The 23,068-nt window shown below is 53.8% G+C and overlaps 8 protein-coding genes across 8 annotated transcripts; 7 read left to right on the top strand and 1 right to left on the bottom strand.

Moving 5' to 3' along the window:
- Positions 1–66: 66 nt before the first annotated feature.
- Positions 67–4,821, bottom strand: ACET3X_002939 (uncharacterized protein; the record flags this gene model as incomplete). The annotated part of the gene is made up of 5 exons (XM_069449737.1): positions 67–81; positions 139–1,248; positions 1,299–4,425; positions 4,499–4,682; positions 4,755–4,821. 5 exons carry the CDS (start codon positions 4,819–4,821, stop codon positions 67–69), a joined length of 4,503 nt encoding a protein of 1,500 aa, XP_069309486.1.
- Positions 4,822–6,144: 1,323 nt separating this feature from the next.
- ACET3X_002938 (uncharacterized protein) lies at positions 6,145–7,774 on the top strand (the record flags this gene model as incomplete). The annotated part of the gene is made up of 2 exons (XM_069449736.1): positions 6,145–6,362; positions 6,430–7,774. The coding sequence occupies 2 exons, from the start codon at positions 6,145–6,147 to the stop codon at positions 7,772–7,774; spliced, it is 1,563 nt and encodes a 520-aa protein (XP_069309485.1).
- A 1,184-nt stretch (positions 7,775–8,958) lies between these two features.
- ACET3X_002937 (uncharacterized protein) lies at positions 8,959–10,490 on the top strand (the record flags this gene model as incomplete). The annotated part of the gene is made up of 2 exons (XM_069449735.1): positions 8,959–9,249; positions 9,309–10,490. 2 exons carry the CDS (start codon positions 8,959–8,961, stop codon positions 10,488–10,490), a joined length of 1,473 nt encoding a protein of 490 aa, XP_069309484.1.
- A 520-nt stretch (positions 10,491–11,010) lies between these two features.
- ACET3X_002936 (uncharacterized protein) lies at positions 11,011–11,607 on the top strand (the record flags this gene model as incomplete). The annotated part of the gene is made up of 2 exons (XM_069449734.1): positions 11,011–11,118; positions 11,170–11,607. The coding sequence occupies 2 exons, from the start codon at positions 11,011–11,013 to the stop codon at positions 11,605–11,607; spliced, it is 546 nt and encodes a 181-aa protein (XP_069309483.1).
- Positions 11,608–13,796: 2,189 nt separating this feature from the next.
- On the top strand, positions 13,797–14,936 carry ACET3X_002935 (uncharacterized protein; the record flags this gene model as incomplete). The annotated part of the gene is made up of 1 exon (XM_069449733.1): positions 13,797–14,936. The coding sequence occupies one exon, from the start codon at positions 13,797–13,799 to the stop codon at positions 14,934–14,936; it is 1,140 nt and encodes a 379-aa protein (XP_069309482.1).
- A 1,400-nt stretch (positions 14,937–16,336) lies between these two features.
- ACET3X_002934 (uncharacterized protein) lies at positions 16,337–17,215 on the top strand (the record flags this gene model as incomplete). Its single annotated transcript, XM_069449732.1, has 1 exon — positions 16,337–17,215. The coding sequence occupies one exon, from the start codon at positions 16,337–16,339 to the stop codon at positions 17,213–17,215; it is 879 nt and encodes a 292-aa protein (XP_069309481.1).
- Positions 17,216–18,085: 870 nt separating this feature from the next.
- ACET3X_002933 (uncharacterized protein) lies at positions 18,086–19,774 on the top strand (the record flags this gene model as incomplete). The annotated part of the gene is made up of 1 exon (XM_069449731.1): positions 18,086–19,774. One exon carries the CDS (start codon positions 18,086–18,088, stop codon positions 19,772–19,774), a length of 1,689 nt encoding a protein of 562 aa, XP_069309480.1.
- Positions 19,775–20,440: 666 nt separating this feature from the next.
- Positions 20,441–21,542, top strand: ACET3X_002932 (uncharacterized protein; the record flags this gene model as incomplete). Its single annotated transcript, XM_069449729.1, has 2 exons — positions 20,441–20,822; positions 20,893–21,542. The coding sequence occupies 2 exons, from the start codon at positions 20,441–20,443 to the stop codon at positions 21,540–21,542; spliced, it is 1,032 nt and encodes a 343-aa protein (XP_069309479.1).
- Between the last annotated feature and the right edge of the window lie 1,526 nt (positions 21,543–23,068).

Raw genomic sequence — 23,068 nt, 5'->3', positions numbered from 1 at the left:
AGAAACCTCATGAGATGCCCAAGTAATCATTAATCTATATTGTGAATATCTCCCGGTTTCGTAAGTTTATGTGTGCGTTTTCTACCACTTTGTTAGCTGCTTGTCCGTCTGTAGCTGGCCGTCGAGCTTGCGACTTACGAGACTGGCAATGGCTGCAGCCGAAGCGAGATCTGGCTTGCCTGACACACTTCGCTGGGCTGCGCGTGGCAGGCCACTCCCACTTGTAGAATTGAGTGGAGCTCCGTTTGCGGCACGCTTAGTACCTGCTGCTCCAGGTGCGAGTCCTTGCACTGTCGAGTGGCGCCTCGGGGGAGCAGATGTCTTCACAGGCGAGGTGCCGCTCGACACCTGACGTTGACCGCTGGCTGCCGTCGCACGACTGAAACTGGACACTGGTGGCTCTGGAAGAGGTCGAACGCGTGGCTGCGCCGATTGTGGAGGCGGCACACGCTTTGCAGGCGAAGAAACGGCAGAGGTGCCGTTGAAAGGCCGTCGTTGTTGACTGGCTTTGCGGACGCCAGTAATGAACTCATGCTGCATGGCCTCATCGGGCTTCATTCGACGCTCGGGATCCCATCGTAGGCAGCGCGCGATGAAGTCAAGGAAAGCCTCGTCATCACACTTCAGAGCTTGCTGTAGTGTCTTCGAGCTGGGTCTTCGCCTGCGACCCTTCGACGAGACGGTAACTCTGGGCTTACCAAGCGAGTCAAAGAATAATTTCTTCCTGCTACTCTTCTCGATCAGATGCTTCTCCGGGGGTCCAAAGATCTCCATGATGCAAGCAAGCTGCTCCTGTTCATTCTCTCCAGGAAAGATAGGGTAGCCAGTTAGTAGCTCAGCAAGAATACAACCCAGACTCCACATATCAATCGGCAGTCCGTAGCTCATACCAAGGATGACCTCAGGCGATCGGTAGAATCGCGACTGGATGTACGTGTAGACCTTCTCCGTCTCAAAGCAACTGGATCCAAAATCGATGACCTTGATTTCCGAGTGCAGCGGGTGCGCAAGCAGGATATTCTCCGGCTTCAAATCGCAATGGATGACCTTCTGGGTCTTCAGGAGAGTCAACGACGCCAACATCTGTTTACAAAACCGGCGGATCAGACGTAGAGAGAAGCCCTTGAACTCGTGTGCCTTGATGAACTCGTACAAGTTCATACCGAGAAGCTCAGTCGAGATGCAAAGATGGCCACGGAAGTAGAAGCTCTGGGTGAAGTTGATCATACTGTGCTTGTTGTCGGGATCCTGATGTTTGTTAGCAAGTTGTATCTGCAAAATGGTTCAAGTGTACTCACCCATTCGCGCAACTTCTGGAGAATATTAACTTCGACCAGAGCTTGCTGATGAAACCGCTTCTTGTTACGAATGATCTTGATCGCTTCGAGTCCTCCCGTTTTGTGGTCTACACAACGCACGACCTGTCCGAAACTACCCTTTCCAAGTACATCAACGACTTCATATCTGTAGGCGAGATGGTCTCCCAGGACAATATTGTAATCGCCACGTTCGTCGTCGTAGCCAAAGTTCGCTGTCTGCGCATTGAGGTCACCGACGTGCTTCTTGGCATTCTTCGTTCCACAGAAGTACACCTCTTTGTAGTCGATGATCTCCCCCCGCTCGAATATGTTCAGGTTGGCCATGCGTACAGCATCACTTGGAGTGACACGCTCCTTGGCCGTGGCGCGCTTGCGAAGTTCGTCAACATCTCGCGCCGCATGCTCAAAGTCTTTCCGCTTCGAGGCTAGCTTCTTCATCTCCTCGTCGGCTAGCAGGTCGTCTCGGTCAAGATTGGGGTCGAGATTACGAGCTTTGAGCATGTTCGACGAGCTCTTCGAACCCAACATCCGCTGCATCGGTGTCAAAATTGACGTGGACTTTTGCGTCGTCTGGCTGGTAGCCTGGTCTGTGTGCCCTGATACAGCACGTATTCCACCACTTCCCGTGGGCTTACGAGCACCTGACTTTTCGACCTCAGTGTCACTTGCGACAGCTGCCGTAGAGGTCTTGCGGCGTCCAAAATCGAGGGACGGCCGGGTTCCACTCTTGGCGGGAGGGGAAGTGGTACCAGTAGCGCCGCTCCAAGTAGCAGACGCAGGTAATCGTGGGGGCGGCATCTCGCTGTGCTTCGGTGGCTGGGGCTGTGATCTTTGTTCATCAGTCTTGGCGCCCGGTTTTCGGACCTGTGGGTTCTGCGACTGATGTGTCGCAGCTTTTGACGAGGCTCTCCTCCAGCCACTGAGGCTAAGCTTTCGGCGTAAGGATGAACCGGAAGAAGGCGTTTCTGGCTCTGTAGACTCAGAAGTCTGGATTGAATCCGAAGTGTTTTTCTTCTGCAACGGCCGCGGTCCAGCAACCATGCTCTGCATCTCCATGTCCTTGGCGGGTGATTTGTATTCGCCGCTGGGTCGTGGCTGCAAGCGAGCGAACTCTCCACTTCCCTTTGGTAACGAATTCGATGAGAAAGGTGTGGTGGCTTGGCGTGTCGGATTCAGGGTCGGAATGGGTATCGTACCGATATTCGGGTGCGTATCAAGCGAGGAGTCTGCTGCGCGCAGGTTGAATGCTGAACTGCTGCTACGTAAGTGCTTATGGTATTCGTCATGATGATTGTTCCTCGAGAAGAAGCTGGCCTTGGACGCTGTCATGGGCGTACTGGGCGTTTTGTTAGCAGCACGTTTAGGTGGAGGCGTGACATTGCGCTCATCTGCTTCTCCAGAAGGTGCAGGAAAAGATGATATCCGGTTGTTGAATGGTGTACCAAGCGGTAGCAGGTTCAGTGGTGGCAGTCTGATTGGCTGCAGGTTCTTCTTGCTGGATTGCTGTGCCGTAGTGGGCGTCCTATCGGCTTCCGCACCAGCTCCGACGGTTAACCCTCTCCGATGTCTGATGGACCCTGTGCTTCTGTTCAAGACGCCACCATCCAGGGTCTCATTGAGCCGGGGTTCAACTCGTTGTGTATCAGGTGTCGAAACAGCCTCTTGGGGCGCTGGAGCAGGCGCGTTCATCTTTGAGTTTGGTGTGTTGAATGCAAACGTGGTGCGCTCAGGGTCCTTGGGGGACTCGTACGCTTTTGGTATAGCTGGTACTGGGGGAACTTCTTCTTGTTCTCCACCAGCGGAGCTTTGCACGTTTCGTGGCTTTGGTGCAGGCAAACGCGAGTTTGTCGGAGCAGGGTTTGTGCGCAGTGGTATGGACGAAGGGCCGACCTTTAGCGAGTTCAAGCTTGAGTTTGAGGAAAGCGATATGCCAGAGGCATAAGACTTGCGCTTCTGCTCGGGTGTCGCACGCGCCGAAGAAGGTGTCATGCTCCCGCCCACAGCCAGGGCTGGAGACTGGCTACAGGCACGCTCATCGAATGTCTGATCGCCCTGAGGTGTAGGAGGGCCTACCGGGCCGCTTGGCGGATGATTAGGGTTCATAGACAGTCTCCTCAGCCTCCGAGCGTCTGTAGGGCTAATGGTTCGCGCGCCGAGTCCAGATATGTGTGGTGCGGTTGACTGTCGCTTGCTTGACGAGGACGAAGGAGTGTAGGATCGATGCGCGGCGGGAGATCTGCCTGGTGAGCGGGAACGGTCCATGGGCATTGAGCTTGGATCGGGGGTCATGGAGGAGACGGTCAGGTGGCCCGGTTGCTGTCTTGAGGGCGGCTGCAGGGACTTTGCTTTCGCGTTGCGTGCGGCAGTTGGAAGCCTGGGTACTCCTGTGGTTGTAGTGTTAAGGTTCGCAGAGAGTGTTTCCCGCCTGTTTCCCTTGTTCAGTGAAGGGGCGCGGCCGAGTGTAGGCATTGTGTTGTCATTGGCGAGCCTGTCCATTTCAAAGCTGTTCGTTGGCAGCATTCCAGGGCCAACGCTCTTTCTCGGGGCCCGGGCGGCCGGGTTGGAGGGTGCCTGGGTAGGGAAGTGGCTTTGACGACGTGATCGGATGGCCATGTTGGTGGGCGGCGGGGGCATGGCAGACGGGTCAGAGCCAGATGCGGCGGAAGCACCACTCGGCTTCCTCGCGGTAGACTGGCTGAAGCGGCGAACGAAGGAGTCGCTACGTGTAGGGCGTGTGTCGGTGGGGGTTCCTGTGAATTGCTGCATGGTGTTGTTGTTACTGTTGTTGTTATTGCCGTTATTGGGAGTGGTGCTGTCGGCAGGCACGTTGGCCTTGAACGTGCCGGGCGCAGGAAAGTCGCTTAGCGCGGGCTCGTAGGAGAGGCTGTTGGCGAAGTCATCAAAGTTGACGGCCGGCAGGAAGTCATATGAGCCGGTGACCTCATTGGACTCGTCCTTTGCCGGGCTGCTAATCTGCGGTTGCTTGGTGAAGCTAAAGCGTGGATTCGAGGGCACGGGGCGCGTGGGCGTCGTCGTTGTCTCGCTGGCGGGCGTGGGGAGGAAGGAGCGTGTCTCGAACGAGGCAACGCTGGCACCGCTTGCCATTCTACTGCTTCACGCGTCAGCTGATCTGTCATGCAGCTACCCAAGTAACGCTGGGGACGTCTGCGGCGTCGCACCTCTGCTTATTGAAGTCGTGTGGCCGCTCGCGAGGGCCCAACGGCACCTTGGCCCTGCCTCGTCCTGCAACGTTGTTGTTGATGGTCGGCAGCGGTCGTGCTGCACTTAGGGCGTTGGATGCGCTCGTCTTGCGCAGGCGGCTGCCCTGGTCGCCCGTCTTCTGGAATTTGCGTACGCGGTCTTCTGATGAGGCAGGGTTAGCTCCATTCGATACGACGTCGCATTACGCGACCGTCCCCGTATGCTTTTTCCTACCTGAAGAGCCACTAGAGTCCTCGGACATGTTGGACCCCGACCGTTCAGGCACGTTGGTCGATTCCATGGTCCGGGTTGTCGTTCGCGGCTGCGTCGCCATGGTCCGCAGATGTCAGCTCCACAGCTCGTCGTCACGAGACGGGCAATTGAAGCTCCGCTGTCACGAGATGCTTCAAGAGAGAGAGAAAAAGTCTTCCTCTTTCAGAGAACGCCGAGATGGTCTCCAAGCGTCGAGCTTGGGCACCGAGGGAGACCTATGCCGACATGTCGAACGGACCCGGCTACAGCGGTGAAAGCGATCGGTGGTCGGTAACGAGTCGAGTGAACGGCTATCGGAACTATTCAGAGTTGGACAATGGTGCAGCGCAAAAAGCACGGCGCGGTGTCGCTGCAAAGGGGCGAGGTGGTCGCTGCTACGATAGTCGACAGTTCGTCAAAGTTACAATGAGGGTCGGCAGCCCGCAAAAGCCACAACGAGGCACTAGGGTTGTCTAGTTGACAACCCCCCTGTCCCTATCTGCCCATTGCGGCGAATAGGATATTATCAAAACAAGTCTCCTCTCCCAGGAAACGGACGCATCCTCCAACGGCCTTACTGTCTCGCTGTCAAGTCAGTCAGTCAAGCTGCCACGCTCCGGTGCGGAGTAGCTGCTCCAAGCAGTGCGACCATGACCTGCCAACGACGACTGCACCACCCAAACCACCCCTAGTCCGACTGCACATGGCACGGCTTCCAGCATGTGCATGATTGAACCCTCTATTGTGCATCCTATGGATCATGTCCATGGACCCTACATACGGCTCCGACACATGACAGCGGGAATTCCGCAGCTACTCCGCAGTCCTCCTCTCCATGTCACCGGGAATCTATAGCCGAGGCCGTACAATACTACGGGGATCGTCGACATTTCTCTAGGTACTCCGAAGCCGAAAGGTCCTCTGTCCCTGATCATCAGCACTGCGCACCACCACCAGCCCAAGTGTGCACGGACGCATGTGGGGAAACCGCCGGAACGACCAACGTGCCACGGCACAAGCTCAGCGCCACGCCCAGTTCGCCTACATGTGCGTCATTCGCTCGCTGCATCAAACACCACGCCTGTTTCTGCATCTTCCACGTCGGACCATGAGAATACGCCGTTGAAACATCGTAATCGAAAGAGCTAGGATACAGCACGCTCGTGGTGTTGCCTGAGCAGCTGCTGAACGTTTGCACGAATCGGCAAGTCGCAACTCAGCCGCATGTGACACGCCTGCCTCTGGCACTACGCGATAGCAGTGTGACTTGCTCATCAATCACACTCCGATACCCACGACCTCGCTCTTGACTCAGATTCATCCAGTTGTCTCCTTCTCTTTAGGTTAATACAAACACAGTGCAGGTCCCATCATGGGCTCTGACAACGCAGAGTCATTGGCAAACCGCGACACACCCATCCCAGTGGTCCAGGTGCACCATGCATCAAACGACGGCACTCCCACTACGGAGAGGCCGCCTTCGCATTCGCGCCGTCTGTCGGCTAGCAAGCTCAAAGACAAGCTGGAGTCTCTGGGCGACAACATAACCCGCGAGTCGAGCAGTAGGGTGGGAGACAAAATGATGAACATGTGAGTACAGTCTGCAAGGCAAAGCCTTGTTAATACAACAAGTTGTTGATGGAGCTAATGCTTACAGGCTTCTTGCACAAGTCCTCCCCTCGGAAGATCTATCCGACAGCTCGCCTCCAGACTCATCAACACCAAGTGGGAATACACCACAGGTCAAGGACCGACGCTCTCGAAGCTATGTCGCTCGCCCCAATTTCAGTATCCCTACCATGTCTTCCAACTTCCGTCGCTTCAACTCGCGCATCGGTGTTGCCTTCATTCTTCAGAATCGACTCATTCGTCTGTTTACTTGGGTGCAGCCTACGCAAACCCTCTCGTTCCTCTTTGTCTGGACATTCGTGTGTGTCGATCCATATCTTCTACCTGTACTCCCACTAGCGTGTGGCATGTTTTTCATCATGGTACCTGCGTATCTCGCCCGGCATCCGGAGCCTATGGCAAACGCAATGGATATCGATGGCGATCTTTGGAGGGGGAGCCTGGGAGGACCGCCACTGGCAGACGCAAGGACGATCAAACCTGCGCCCGAGTTCAGCAAGGACTTCTTCCGCAACATGCGCGATTTGCAGAATTGCATGGAAGACTTCAGCCGCGGGCATGACGCTGTACTGAGCTTCATCACTCCGCTTACTAACTTCAGTAACGAGAATCTCTCATCCATGATCTATCTCATCCTGCTTGTTGTATCGGTCTTGTTGTTCATATCAGCGCATCTACTACCATGGCGCGGGATATTGCTCGTTATCGGATACACTTTGACAGCATTGGGGCACCCTAACGTTCAGGATTTCCTTACAACGCCCGAGAGCGAAAAGTTCATCTCCGAAGCAGAACATGAAACTCGTTCTTTCCTCCTCACCATCTCGCGCGCAGACATAGAGCTGGAGACGTCGCCAGAGACCCGCGAAGTCGAGATTTTCGAACTGCAGCACCGCGCGCTACACGACGAGCATGGCGAGTACGAGAGCTTCATGTTCTCGCCATCGCCGTACTCCCCATTGTCGCCTTCTAGGATCAGCGGCGACAGACCCCGTGGCACACCGTTTTTCGAAGACGTGCTCCCACCTCGCGGCTGGCGCTGGAGCGACAAGAAATGGACACTGGATCTCTTGTCTCGCGAATGGGTCGAAGATCGCTGTGTCACGGGCGTCGAAGTTGAGGTCGAGGGTGAGCGATGGGTCACGGACTTGCACTACGAAGTTCTAGAGAGTGATGGAGAGAAAGCCAACGCCGCCAAGGCGAAGATGAAGAAGCGGACCGAATCAAAGGGAAGTAGCAAGGATATCGGAGACCAAGAGAAGGAAGTTCTGCGCCGGGCATGGGAGAGCCATGCGCCGAGTCGCAAAGGCGAATGGAGGAGGCGGAGATGGGTGCGGGGTGTGGAGAGAATGCCTTGGAGGGAGAGCCAGTAGTGGCGGGTTGCTGCGAGACACGGACGTAGATGTCTTAGTTCTCGTCTGCAATTCTAGAGTTCTCTATCCTGCTTCGCTGGACTTTACTGATGTGGCTTGGATCGCATCTCGGATTCCATCACCACTGTCGCATTGCGGCTCGAAACAATATAGCCCAGTGGCCAACATGTGGTTCCTGATCTGCGACATTAGCTTGCTGCCGCTGCAGTAGCGTCGGAGTACAGGAACGGAGTTTTGCGGGGAGGAGTATAGTGCTGGCGAGGCTGGACAGCCTTGTACAAAGATTCAATCCTGGCGTCGTGATCTCATCACAAGAGGCGAAAAGCATCATCGAGCCTTTGCGTTGCTTGTCTCGACCATCATTTGCGGGTTTAACAGCTTAACCCGCGTTCCCTTCCCAACGGCCGATTCACCGATTTCGGCAGCCAGCCGTTGCATGCAGGGCACCTGCGCTAGTGTGGAGAGAGAGTTAGCAGCCCGTCGGCCAGCCGCGCTACCTCCACCTATAGTGGAATCATCGAATCTGAGAGTAAACTGATTGCTAATGTGACCCAACGTGACGCCCACGAAACCGATTGCGCGGACAGCTCGGATCGAGGATTTCTCTTAGGCAATTACTGAGCATTGCGCGTTTCGGCCTGCATCTTTGACATAATCCAAAGTTCGCAGCCGCGGCCGGAAGGCAAATATAACGTCGCTGCTGCTGCTCCTCTCACACTGTTTTCTGACGACTTTACTACTGTTCGTGTTCCAGTTGCAGCTTGGTCGAGTCGGCTGTTATTTTTTTGCCCACTGTTCTTTGGACCTAGCCCCTCCTTCAAACCCGGAACCAACTCGCCTGGTGTTTAGGTCCCGCCTCCGAGACAGCCTACCCGACAAGCCCAGATTCCTTTCGCCCACACGCAGCACCACATAATTAGGCTCTACCTGCTTCACCCTCAGCCGATCCTGCCTCTAAATATTTGGGAACCCCTCAATCACCTCTGGGGTAATTCTCAGGTGGCGACTATCTCCACAGCCGTTGGTCACGGTACATCCATATACCGGCTCTGATCGCATCACGCGACATTCTCGCGCACCAACCTTCCAAGGCGAAAAGCTATTAATCAGCGACCACCTTGGGTACCACTCTACCCTCGTCTCTCTAACATAGATACTATTGAATTCCGCCATCCACCATCACCATGCTTCCTGCTCTACCTCGGTTGGGCGACTATGACATATCCGCTCGGAACGGCTTTTTGCCCGATGAGATACCCATCGACATTCTGCCAGATCGCTACTACCAGCCATGGGAGACGATTGTACGCAACTTCCAGAGTTTGATCCTCGCCAAGCGGCTGCGTCGGATAGTAGATGCGCTTCCAGTACTCGAGACCGACCTCCTTCTTACAAAGGCTGAGTGGCAGCGAGCCTATTCCATCCTAGGATTCATTGCCCATGCGTATGTTTGGGGTGGTGACAAGCCAGCTGATGTAAGTCATCCGATAGTCCGCATATTCGGGTGTGTTGCATTGCTAACGATGCTGTGCAGATTGTCCCGCCCTCTATCTCGATACCGTTCATGGAAACGTGCAGACACCTAGAACTACCACCAGTGGCAACCTTTGCAGGGGTGTGCTTGTGGAATTGGCGACCTATGTTTGATGGCGAGCCCATGGATACACTGGACAACCTTGCAACACACATGACCTTCACTGGCTCGATGGACGAATCATGGTTCTACCTGGTATCTGTAGCGATAGAGGCGAGAGCTGGACCAGTTATCCCGATGATGATTGAAGCTATCGCGGCAGCCAGACGTAACGACAGCAAGACAGTCGTGCAGTGTCTACGGTCTTTTGCCGAGAGACTTGATGAGATAGGCGCTCTTTTGGAGCGCATGTACGAGAGCTGCGACCCGCACGTATTCTATCACCGCATCCGACCATTCCTAGCTGGAAGTAAGAACATGGCGGACGCGGGCCTTCCGAACGGAGTCATGTTCGACGACGGCACCGGTCAACAACCATATGTGCAGTTCAGTGGCGGCAGTAACGCCCAGAGCTCGACCATCCAGTTCTTCGACATTGTCCTAGGGGTTGAGCATAGGCCCACTGGTGAGAAGCAGACCAACATAGGAAACCCTGCTTCATCTGGACCTGCGCATGGTTTCATCCAGGATATGCGAAACTATATGCCTGGGCCACACCGTCGCTTCCTAGAACACATGGAAAGCGTTGCAAACATCCGAGAATACGTTACGGCAAACTGCAAGGATCGGGCGCTTACCACTGCCTACGATGCATGTCTAGCCATGCTGCGAAGCTTGCGGGACAAGCACATCCAGCTCGTCTCGCGGTATATCATCATCAAGTCCCGTGAGACACAGTCACACGCCCGATCGGTGTCGCCCAAGCAAGCAAACAACCAGCGCGTCAACCTCGCCAACACTGTGGCCCGTACTGGAAGCAAGAAGCTCCGTGGTACCGGAGGAACAGCTTTGATCCCGTTCCTGAAGCAAGCGCGTGATGAGACGGGCGAGCCAGCAATCGATGCGTGGGCAAAGCGACTACTCAACAACGGGCCAGCAGAGATCGGTGCGTCCTTTGGCGTTGATGATGGCGTTGCACGGCTAGGCAAGATTGCAGAGGGTTTCAACGGGCAAGTTGAGATTGTTGGTCTGGCTGGCACTTGGAGTGTTGATGATAGCGAGGGAGGTATCTGTCATTGGTGATGGGTGAGAAACCTCCAGGGCCCAAAAGCGTTTCTTTTCTGGCGTTTGGATTTGGTGCAACATACCCGTCTCGACACATTGGTAAAAGCCAATAAATCTCCATAGAGTAGCAATTTGCTCTCTGCCCACCACGCATTGGCTATGAGTTACTGTGCCATGGTTTGCCGGCGTTTGCTCGGTGAAATTTGAAAATTGCATCATAGTACATGGCAAAAGATCAGTTGATCCCAAAAGCGCTGTCATCTAGACCCACGAATGTTCTGAAACAGACCACGACCATTGCACATGTCGCGTTTCCAGACGCCACCTTCGTCAGATCTCCCGCGCAGGGCAAAGTTGCGCGTTGCAACAGCCCAACGCGTGGGGCGTGACGTCATACTTCACATGCTCCACCATCTTGCCAAATAAACAGATGGATATATAATGCCGCTACGACGACGACTCATGGGTTAAAACAATCACAACTCTCTCAGATACACTCAATATCTCCAATCCACACGATAAAGATAACTACACGACCATGTCTTCGACCAAAGACCAGACTTCGACTCCTCAGTCCTACTTGGACAAAGCCACAGGCGCTGTCCAGAGCGCCATCGGCTCTCTGACGGGTAACACCGCCGACAAGGCAAGTCTCTCTGTTTCTTGTCATTTAGATATCTATACTGACTTCTACCAGGTTCAAGGCGAGAGCCGCAAAGACACCGCGGCCGCCGAACATGACCTCTCCCACTCAGCCGCCAAAGCTGGCCCCATCTCCGTAACTCCCTCCGGCGGTGTCGCAAAAGACAACTCGGATCGCACCGAGGGCTCATGGAACCAGAACGTGGGCGCCGCCAAAGAAGCGCTCGGAGGCCTTGTCGGTGCCGAGGGCCTCAAGCAGCAGGGCATCCAGCAGAACAAGGAGGGCAAGGAGCAAGAAGCTGCTGGCCAGGTCAACGACCTGGGCAAGGGCCTCGGAGATAGGCTGGGTGGTGCGGTGGGCGGCGCTGTTGCAGGTTTGACCGGTAATGCGGAGCAAAAGGAAGCGGCGCAACGGCAGCATGACGAGGGAAAGGCGAGGCAGAGGGGTGTGGAGGCGGACTTGCAGAAGCAGGCTGAGGCTGAGAGGCGCTAAGCTGTAGCGATACTATGAAGGTCTACTTTGGGGAGGACGGCCACGCTTGATGGCATTTTCGATTGATACCCGACGAATGATATCCCAGTTTTCTTTGACACTTGCCCTCCGTTTTGTGTGTATGTTAATGTAAGTGAATACATAGATATTCAATCGCAAACAGAGTAAAAAAGCTATGGCAGAGGATATGACTCCTCGCACGTACCGAAGGGATGGTATTGCTATAGTTGACCTGGATTGGAACAATTACGTTCTGTGTGTCAACTTCTCCGAGGCAATAGTTTCTGTCATGGTACGATTCACTGCGTTCTCTAGCGGCCGTACTGTGACGTTATCGCAGATCTCTTGTGTTTTGTGCACAGCATCTCGATTCCTCGATGGGTAAAGCAATTCCGATCGATTCCGGCCACACACCGGCGGCATGTTCCTCGGACAGTGCACAGTGCCAAGCTGGCCGGCGATCTATCCATGCAGGACTCTGAACTGCTCATCGCTAGGGACTTTATGAGAGAAAATAGCGGAGATGCGCCACTTGACGCCAACCAGAGGTTCAAGCAGGCGCAGCCAAGGTGGAACAAACGCTTCAGTAGGCCGTCGACTAACCCCAGATTTTAGCCACTTCGAGCTATGAATAGAGCCGACGCCACAGATTGACGTATCGACGGCACATGGCCGTCGAGCTTGCGCAGCCCTTGTGGCTGGTGCATGGGGCTAGACTACGAGCCAAGAGTTTCTTTGACCGTCCATGGACATGGACGTTTAATCAATGAGGCTGCCGGAAACACATCCGCAAGTGAATGTAGGGTAGATCAGGTCGGGCGATGCGCTTCTCCACAGCCTCAGAACGTGGCATGCGTCACCCAGGTGGCTTGACATGCAATTTCCACCTGAAAGCGCTGCTTGGAAGACTGAAGGCGCAACTTGGTTTGTGAATCGGAAGACTCGGACGCGTATACGTCAGCCACAGGGTGTGGCGCCAAAACCGGCTATGCGGCACCAAGCGATTTCCCTGCCAAACTTCACCGGCTACGTCACTCTTGTGGTCATGAGCTGCCTGCGTCACTGCCATAAATACTAACCTGGCTCCCGCTGTTTGGCACAACTCATCAGTCTACATTCCAAACACCTCTCCGTTACTAGACAAGCTCTTTCCACACGAAAACAACTCCAACACACCCAACATGCCTTTCACCGCCAGGTATGTCAGCTTCGGCACCTCCCAGCGCAGCCAAAACGTCGATGCTAACCATCTCTAGCGACATCTGCAAGATTCTCCTTGCCATCATCCTGCCTCCTCTAGGTGTCTTCCTCGAGCGCGGATGCAACGCTGATTTCCTCATCAACATCCTCTTGACTGTCCTCGGTTACATTCCGGTGAGTTCCGGGCTGCACACCACCCGTCAACGTTGTACTAACGACCATTCCAGGGTATCATTCACGCCCTGTACATCATATTCAAATTTTAGCGGGGGCGCGCAAACACCTTTCACGATTCCGCAGTAGCGGCTTGACGAACAAAGTCATATCACGATACCCATCTTCATCTTTTTGCGCCAGTGCCAGCATCCACCAACATTCAACCTCCGCCGACATATATCGATACCCACAGTGCTAGGTACTACTTAACATGGGGCTGTCCGGATATGCCGGAGCTCCCGGCTGATTGGGGGCGGTTTGGTTTGGCTTGGCTTGTCTGTAATGTTATGAATAATTTTAGGTCATGGCGTCTTGGTTCCCCAGGACTCGCTTGAGCTTTCTTGAGAGTATCCTGGTGTGTTCTTACGACCGTGATGTAATGAGAATAACCCAACATTTTATGAACATTTTTATGAGTTGTCTTCCATGAAGTTTGCGTGACTGTAAACTGAATTTTGCTATGTTCCTATTGGATCAAAGTTTTATTGGGCTCCGACTTGATGCAGAGATTACAACAGTAGAGCTGACGTTCATCTTAGGCACATCGTGTTTTGGTCATTTCCCCAGTCCGATGTGTGGCTGAACCAAAGGCACGATGCAATGCTTGGCATGTGCCTCGCTGTTCTTTCCAAGCTTCACGCGCTCCGCAAAAGCACTCACGACCGTGACATCTCACCCATTTCGACCCTTATGTATTCCATCCAGTCCGAAACGTATCACTCACCACATTCCTATCGTTCGAAGCGCAAGGCGCGATATAAATACCGCCCAATATGAGCGACACACTTACCGCCGCCGAAATCAACGCCCTCAGCGACCCGACCAAACTAAACGGCGACGCGATCCGCGATCTTGACGCTGCTTCTCACTCGCTAAACATCGATGCCACGCCCTTCGATCAGTCGATGAGGGTAAAGATCACGCTCGATGCATACGCCAAACGCGCGGAAGTAGAGCCAAGTATAGAGGTGCTTGTAGTCATCTTAAACTGCGAGTACAAGCTCTGGAAGGGGAACGAGGAGGTTCCTATGAGATACAAGCCTTTCTTGACGCACTGGGTGGAGGCTCTTATGCAGCTTAAAGAGCAGTCAGCCCTGGAGCAGGTAGATACGGCCAACAGCAACGGCACGAAGGCTGGGCCCACTGCAACGGACATTCGGAAAACCAGGGCGAGATACATCATAACCTTACTATCGCAGGCACCATCGTCTGCACAAGCGACGCCACAAATGGTGCTTGCGAGCCTACCCAACGAAGATACGCTCGAAGCATTCGATCTGCTACCGTACATGCGGATGCTTGTTGAGGAAACCGTCTGGGACAAGCTGCCCGAGCCGCAAGTACAAGCTTCTGAGCAGCCTGCTCAAGAGCCCGTACCAACGGCGAAAGAGAAGAAGTCACTGCATAAGGATCAGGTGCAAGCACTTGATGGCTCACAGTCCTGGGACGACGTTATGCTTCGAAAGCTCAAGGAAGACCCCGAACAAGCCGTTCAAGAACTCGCACACCTTCCGCTCGAGATCTCGTCTCTCGACTTTCTCACCAAACTTCACGTCAGCCGCACCTTCGAAGAACTCGGTGTAAACGGTCAGGACGTTACCCTCCACTATATACAGCACGCACTGCGGCTCATAGAGAAGATGGAGGCGCCCCCTCCAACCTCACATCAGGATACAACGACCAACGGGACCGCCAACGGCGTTGGCAATGGGACCCCGATCGTAGAGTACGGAAAGGAAGCGCAGACCCGAGCGGTCGTAATACTGTTGCTTTTCATTAAGAGCTCGATCAGCAAGGGTTTCTTGGAAGCGGCATCACTCTTCTTTGAGCTCCAGGAGATATGCGTACGATATGTATGGATCAAAGAAGTTAGGGACTTCCGGGCTTGGGCACAAGGACAGTTGGGTCACTAGAAGTTGGCCAGGAAGAAGATGAAGAAGAAGGAAGCGGAGAGCCGTGTTGCAAGAAAAGATTGTGGGTGCTAGAGATCGACATGTAGTTGATCAATAGGGAGAAGAGAGGTGCACTCGTTTACTGATCAAGGCTTGCCTGCGCACATGACGGGTGTTGTTGACAGTGACGGTGGGTTTTCAGGCGGTCGAGCAAGATGCAGGTTCTGGAAACGGAATATCATGCCATCGCCTTCCAAGGTGTTTCGCTACTGTCCGTCCGGCTCTGACAAGGCTTGTAAGAGCCCCAAGATATGGGGCAGTAGCTGCAGCGTGAGGCAAGCACTGCAATCAAAGAAACTGACCATCTCACCGCTCCATGTTCTCGAAACTGTCACGACCAAAACCTTTTTGCTATTACAGTGCTGCAGTGGAGCAGGTGATCATGTCGAGTCGTGCTTGAGGCTGCTCCACGGTTTCGGGAACAACCGGGACTAAGGTTGAGGCAAGAAGCAACGCGCTAACCCTCGAACGCTGCTAAACTTTAGAGTTTCAAAACTTGCTACTGAAACGACCATCGCCTTTTACCTCGGCCGGGTTGCTAGCTAACCGTTCACGAACGACAAGGCGGTGAGTAGTTGCCGGTAACGGCGAGCGACCTTTTTGCTGCTTTCTTCTGGTATGCGATCGCGAAATACATGCAACTGCGCAAAGCTCGAACATGGCAGCAACGAGTGGAACGCGTGTACCGGCGAAACAATCTTTTCGTGTTACTGTTTCGATCGCCGACTCTAGAACGAAACTTGGCTACTGATACACATCTGCGGGTGATGTGCCTTCTCAGATACCAAACGTCAATGCGCACTGCCACAACGCAGCATTGCTGTCCCGAACAAGACTCAGCAAAATCCTCAACCAAGCTTCTGGAGACGATCTTCCCGTAGTGGATATCCTAGCGGGATGGATCAGAGTGGAGTAACCCTGACCATCGTTCGACTGACACCGTCTCAGCTCTCCAGTCCGAGTCTGTGCTTACAGTATCACAGCCTCTTCTACCGCCATCGTCTTGTTTGGCCATGGCAACAAGGGGCCACAGGCACAATCATTCCTTGTTGGATCGGAGATGCAGAGCGGTGAATGCTTGTGTCTATGCTAAGCTTTCAGCAGCGTCAAAGGCGCCATCAGAGAGTTGTATATAAACCACTCTGCTCATCCTCCCAGAGTCGATATCACCATCACTCAACAATCTAATCAACCAGACTCGCTTCTTTCTTCTTTTCCATTCTTCTAATTACATTCTTGCGCCGGTCGCTTGCTTAATTCACTACTCGTTTACATCTTTCCCGATCGATCCTTTCGACATCACAGTTCTTGTTTTCCAATCTTCAACAGCCTTTCTATAGTCCAACTCCATATCCATCAAGATGCGTTACTCTCTCGCCGCCATTGCTGCTATTGCCGCCTCCGTCCAGGCTCACGGCGTCATCACTCAGGTCCAGGGTGCCAATGGTGTAAACATGCCTGGTCTCTCCGTCCAGGATGGTACTCCCCGTGACTGCGCTTCTCCCCTGTGCGGCTCTGAGGCGGATACTTCCATCATCCGTGCCGGCGAGATGGGTGGCAAGGCGTCTGCTCTTGGACGCACTCAGGGTGGCGGTCCCGTCGACGCTGGCGCCGCTATCGCCATGTTCATGGCTGGAGGTGCCGGCGGCGCTGCTACTGGTGCTGGTGCTGCTGCCAACAACAAGCGTGGTCTTCTCGACGCTCTTACCGGCGGTGCTGGTGGCGCAGGAGGCGCAGGCGCAGCTTCTGCTGCTGGCACCAAGACTCCCAAGGGGACCGTCGAGCAGGGTGTAGCCGCTGCTGCAGGAACTGGAGCTTCCACTGGTCTTCCTACCACTGCCGACGACGGCACAATCACCATGACCTTCCACCAAGTCAACCAGGACGGTGCCGGTGCCCTGACCGCTCAGATCGACCCTACATCCGGTGGAACCGACCCTGCTGCCTTCCAGGACGCCACTGTCACCCAGAACGTCCCCGGTATCGGTATTGGAGGTCTCTCTGCCGCGTCCACTATGGACTTCCCCGTCAAGGTTCAAATGCCCGCTGGTATGGTTTGCCAGGGTACCGCCGGTGGTGCGACCAACGTCTGCATCGTCCGCATGCAGAACGCAGCGCTCGCTGGTCCTTTTGGTGGCTCCGGAGCCGTGACCCAGAGCGCTGCCGCTAAGAAGCGCGCCGTTGAGTACAACCTCCGCAAGCGCCACATGGCCCGCGGCATTCTTGGAAAGCCGGAGTAAGCATTTCACCATGCTGCTTCTCTCTACACGGTCCATGGCAACATCAATCTTGATACACGCATGAAAAGCAAGAGTTGGAATAATATAATATATGAAAGAGATATTATGACAAGAACAACTTGTGGTTTGCTGGGCAATTTACGGGGGATGGGAGAGATATAAGAGATTATGAACAGAGTGAGCTCGGCTTAGGATCCTTTACGATGGGTTTGATGCCGCTCTTTTAGTTCTGTACATGATTGACCTACCATACGCTCATTTGCTTGAGCTGTTATCTCAAATACTGTAATTAGATGGATGGAAGACGGGAGGTGTTCCTTGACGATTTAGGATGGGAGCATCTCAGTTTGTATATAGATGAATTTGAGCGAGTCTGGTTAACACTTCTTGTTATTGATATGCGAATGTCTAACAAGTACCAAGAGACGAGGTCGCTCTTGAACATGAAGCACATTTTCGAACACTCTGAACACAGCGGCTTTCTCCTGAGCTTCCTGGTAACTGTCTGACCGCTTTCGCAGTTGCCAAGGTACACTATTCATCCTTTCATCTGAATCCTTGCCTTGCCTTGCTCCCTCCAGGTATCAGGTGTCTCGTTATTGCAACATCCAGTTTAGGTCTCAAAAGAACTGCTCGGGTGACCAAAAACCATTTGGGACGGCTTTTTGTGGTTTGCCATTTTTAGGGGCTTGAACCGAGAATCCGCGTTGAGTGTGGTCCACGGGCAAAGTCGCGAGACGAGAACGCTGTGGGAGTGGATCCTCATGTGGAGCCGCGCTAGACAGGGTGGTTGATCGCCGGCGCGTCACCTCTACAGACATTTTGCGCCTCACGCAACACTCATTCAACAACGTCTTGTGTATATTCAACATGGGCAAAGGAACCGACAAATTATACATCACACACTCGGAGTGGTCGTCGTCGGACGCCTTCGGTAGCGCGCGCGGCGCAAACAGCGCCAATCGAGCTTCTGCTGCCGGCCTGTCCTCGACCTTCAAGCGCCTACCCTTCAACTACTGCGCCGTCTCGCTCCAGCCTTTTACGGATCCTGTATGCACGGCATCAGGCACCATCTTCGACCTTACCCACATCCTCACATGGCTGACCAAACACCCCGATACCAACCCTGTCGACGGAACGCCATTGAAGCGCGCCGACCTCATCACGCTTAACTTTACCAAGAACGAAGACGGGGAATACGTAGATCCCGTTACATACAAGGTCTTTACCGACAACACCCACATCGTTGCGCTGAGAAAAAGCGGCAATGTCTTTGCATGGGACACAGTCGAGAGACTGAACATCAAGGCGAAGAACTGGCAAGATCTGGTCAGCGACGAGCCCTTCACGCGAAAGGACATCATCACTCTCCAGGACCCTCAGAGTATAGAGTCAAGAGATTTCAGCTCATATAAGCATGTCAAGGATGGAGAAACAGTGGTGGCAGATGCCGAGAGCGGCGTCAACAAGGAAGCGCTGGGAAACGCGGCCAAGATTCTCAAGGCGAAAGAGGCTGTCGCGAAGGCGCGTGAAAACAGGAAGATTAAGGAGCAAAGCGGAATCACATCCAAAGCGCTTGCCAACTTGCCCAGGAATGGCACAGCAGCATCAACGTCCACGGAGCCTAAGAAACCGGCATACAACGCGGCTGTGTACACTTCCGGCAAAGCTGCTGCTTCCTTTACCTCGACTGGCGTCACACCGCACACCTCTGGCGAACGCGCCCTCCTCTCCGACGAAGACTACATGCTCAAGCCGAAGCGCATAAAGAACAAGGGCTACGCGCGCATATCCACCTCACTCGGCGATCTGAACGTCGAACTCCTCCCCGAATACGCACCGCGCGCGGTATGGAATTTTGTAAAGTTGGCACAGAAGGGATACTACAGCCACACCATCTTCCACAGGAATATCAAGGGCTTCATGATACAAGGCGGTGACCCGACAGGCACGGGAAGAGGCGGGCAAAGCATATGGGGCAAGCCCTTCGAAGATGAGTTCGAAGGGCCAGAGAGGCACAACGCCAGAGGTGTACTCAGCATGGCGAACAAGGGCAAGAACACCAACACAAGCCAGTTCTTCATCACGTACCGCGCTGTCCCGCATCTCGACCGCAAACACACTATTTTCGCGCGAGTGGTTGGTGGTCTGGACACGACGCTGCGGTCCATGGAGGTTGCCGAAGTCGGCGAGAAAGACAAGCCTGTCGATGACATTGAAATTCTCAATGTGGTAGTCTTTGTAGATCCTTTCGAAGAATGGCAGAAGGAGCGCAAAGACAAGGAAAACAAAGAGTTGGAAGCTGAAGAGATCAAGCGGCAAGGCGGCACAGCCGACGACAAGACCACATGGACAGGCAAACGCATACGCGCAGACGGCACAGTGGATAATGGTACAGGAGAAGGTCTTGGTGTGGGCAAATATTTGCAAGCCGCGAAACAGGAGATACAAGACCAGGGCGCTGATGAGATAGTCGGCTACGTGGATGAAGAGGAGGACGTTGCACCCGTCAAGAAGAAGGCCAAGACGAGTGGTTTTGGTAACTTTGATGCCTGGTGAAGCGTTTATGAGTCCATGTGTGAGTCCTAGACTGGATGCTAGATAGCTTAGGAAAATGATACCCCCAAACTCGTCTGACTCGCGATCCAGAATCATCCAGATTCGGTTGCACGTGTCTCGCCGTTAAGCAATTGCAAGAGGTCTCTAAATTCCGTTAAACTCCGCGCTACGTCACCTTACGCAGAAGCCATTCGCTGCTGCAACTTGCTGACTACACACCTAATAATATTAGCATACTTGAGTAATAGCCTTGATTCCGTCGGTGTTAGCCTAAGTCCTATCCGGCGCGACCGCTATCTTCCAATCGGCATGCAAGCGGCTAGCATACGTGGAGCGTCGAGAGGTGTACACGGCTGAGACACGAGTAACCATGTTTGGATCATGTCCCTCGTTGCATACATAGGGCGTGGGATCGAGCGTCGCGAAATGGTTGTCAGCTCTGTTTGTTGGTCGCTGCGGGGAAGTAGATCGGTGATAAGGATGATGTATGCGTAGATGCATGACGGAGCTGTCAATAAGAGGGCTAGACCGCGCCTACCTCAGCTCATTGACACCACGAACGCGCCTGGTTCTGACCACCCTCTTTTCTGCTTCGTACTAAAATTGAAAGAAACCCCACATTCTCCTCCTTACCTACACCTATCCGCATACAGACTGAGCAACATCATGTCTCCGTCTGATATCCCATCTTCCTGTCGTGCCGTCGTCATTGAGAAAGCCGGCGCGCCATGGACTATCAAAGAAGTCCCCATCTCGGCTCCCAAGGCGGGCGAGGTTCTGATCAAAGTGCTTGCGTGCGGCATCTGCCACTCTGATAGCTTCCTCCAAAAGGGCCTTATGGGTGAACACGTCTTCCCTCGGATCCCAGGACACGAAGTCATTGGGACGGTGGTGGCAGTTGGTGATGGTGAAAAGAAATGGAAGGTTGGAGACCGAGTGGGTGGAGGATGGCATGGTGCGCACGACAGTGCGTGCAAGGCATGCAACAAGGGGCTGTTCCAGATGTGCGAGAACGAGCTCATCAATGGAGTTAGCAGGAATGGTGGATGTAAGTTATACCTTCTGCCTGGCGGATACTGGGTGATTCAAGATGACGAACTGACATGATGCAAAATCAGATGCCGAATACTGTACCCTTCGCAGCGAGGCTACAGTGCGCATTCCTGCCGATGCAAACCCCGCCGAATACGCCCCGCTACTCTGTGCTGGCGTTACGGTTTTCAATGGAATACGCAAGATGAACATCCAGCAAGGTGACACTGTCGCCGTACAAGGGCTTGGTGGCCTAGGTCATCTTGCACTCCAGTACGCTCGCAAGATGGGCTACCGTACCGTCGCTGTGTCCTCTTCGGACAACAAGAAGGATTTTGCTTTCCAGCTCGGAGCGACAGACTATATCGACACTTCGAAAGAGAGCGCTGCCGAGGCACTTCAGAAGATGGGCGGCGCAAGTCTTATCGTTATTACGGCACCGAATCCGCAAATCATAGGACCATTCGTCGAAGGGCTCGGGCCTTTGGGCAAACTGCTTGTTCTTGCGCCTGTGGGCGACGTACCTGTCAACACGGTGAGCTTGATCACGAAGGGCAATTCGGTACATGGATGGCCATCGGGACACGCAATGGATAGCGAAGAAGCAATTGACTTTGCTGAGAAACAGGGCGTGAAGTGCCTGATTGAGAAATTTCCATTCGACAAGGTGGAAGATGCAGTTCAACACATGGAAAGTGGAAAGGTGCGGTTCAGAAGCGTGATCGTTATGGAGTAGGACGAGCATGAAGCAATGCGCGCATCCAGCTTACTGAACGCCAGAGCGCCAACCGCGCGGACAAAGAAAGATTGATAATGCGAAGAACTATAGCTGAAGAAATTAACAAAACAATGAAACAACTGCCGTTCATGCGCGAAGTCTTCCTACACTATGCCCCGCGCACATGCCTGTGGTGTTCTGGGATGATGGAGGGTTATGTGCAAGGTCGTGGCGGGGAAGCTGTTAAAGCCCGAACAGCGGCCATCAAGGTATCCCAGTGAAAGCCATCTCTATAATACACACATCAAACCGTTGTGCGTGCATCACAGGGAAGCCAAGCCCGCATATCTGTAGGGTTTCTCTTCTAAACACTTGTACTCCATGTGCAAACGCAGCCTCGCGCCACAGCCATGCAGCTGCCATAACCGTCCCGTCTCATGCCTCAATGGTTCGCGCCTTGCCCGCCGCTTCATACGCAGGCGCTGAAGCAGCCTAATCAAGTACACGCGCGACACACACACATACACACCTCTCACCAACGTCTCCTGTTATGCTCCGGGTACCTGCATCTGAAGCGCGGTCGTGACATGTAACGCCTGCGCCGTCTGGCTCAGCGAATGGACGGCCACGACGCAGAGACAGCACTGACCCCGTTGTTTCAGAAAACTGCATATCGGCCACTTGCGACACTCACATGGCTGCACAGGGACTGCTGGTCTCGTGGCTACCCGCTTAGGCTATGATGAGGCAGAGCCAGGTAGGGATTCTTTAGGAGCGGATAGGACGGATGTCGTCGTAGATCTATCTACCTTAAGATGTGGCGGGCCCCGCAGCAGGTGCCAACTGTGCCTGAAAGTGGTTGTTGAGTGACTGGATATCACGAAGATCACGGCTCTCCTCTTTTCTCTTCTCTTCCTTTTGCACAACGTTTCCTTTCTTAACGCTGTGCGCCTTGTTACCCCGTCAGTTTTTTGTTTGTTTCGGAGTAGTTCTTCAAGTCGTCCTTTTGCAGGCCTGGTGCCAGAAAGAAACAACAGTCGTTCCCTCGTTTGTGCATTGCATCATTCACCTTCCTTGCAGCAGCTGTTCTGGGTAGTGCTGGTATAGAGAAAGAAGTCATTGGACCATATACGCAGTGTAGTCACACCATTGTGTCGGAACATTTCTCTCGACACTCTATTGTATGCGAAGTGGGCGCGCATCAGCAACGCTCTGGAAAGGTTGACAGCAAGAGCTTTGAGATTTGGTTGTCCACGGCAACGCGCAGTCAGCGGAACATCACGGTGAAGAAACTTCCAGTGCAGTCGGCAGGCAGCAGGGCTCGGGATTTCCACACGACGCAAACAACATCTGCCGTCTGACCAACGTCATACCGCCAATCCAAACACCAGTCGTCTCAGCACATCCGGAAAACATCTTCCCACCGGGGCATCCAAGCTTCGCGGACAAGCATTGAAGGCTGGCACTTGAGCTTTCCTGGGCTACGTTTCTGTCTCCATTCGAGACCTACGGATCCACCCAAACCAACTTCCAAATACCTACAC

This window comes from Alternaria dauci, chromosome 2 (genome assembly GCF_042100115.1).
Source record: "Alternaria dauci strain A2016 chromosome 2, whole genome shotgun sequence".
NCBI classification, from domain to species: domain Eukaryota; kingdom Fungi; phylum Ascomycota; class Dothideomycetes; order Pleosporales; family Pleosporaceae; genus Alternaria; species Alternaria dauci.
Note: the sequence above shows the minus strand (reverse complement) of the source record. Positions and strands in the feature narration are given on the sequence as shown.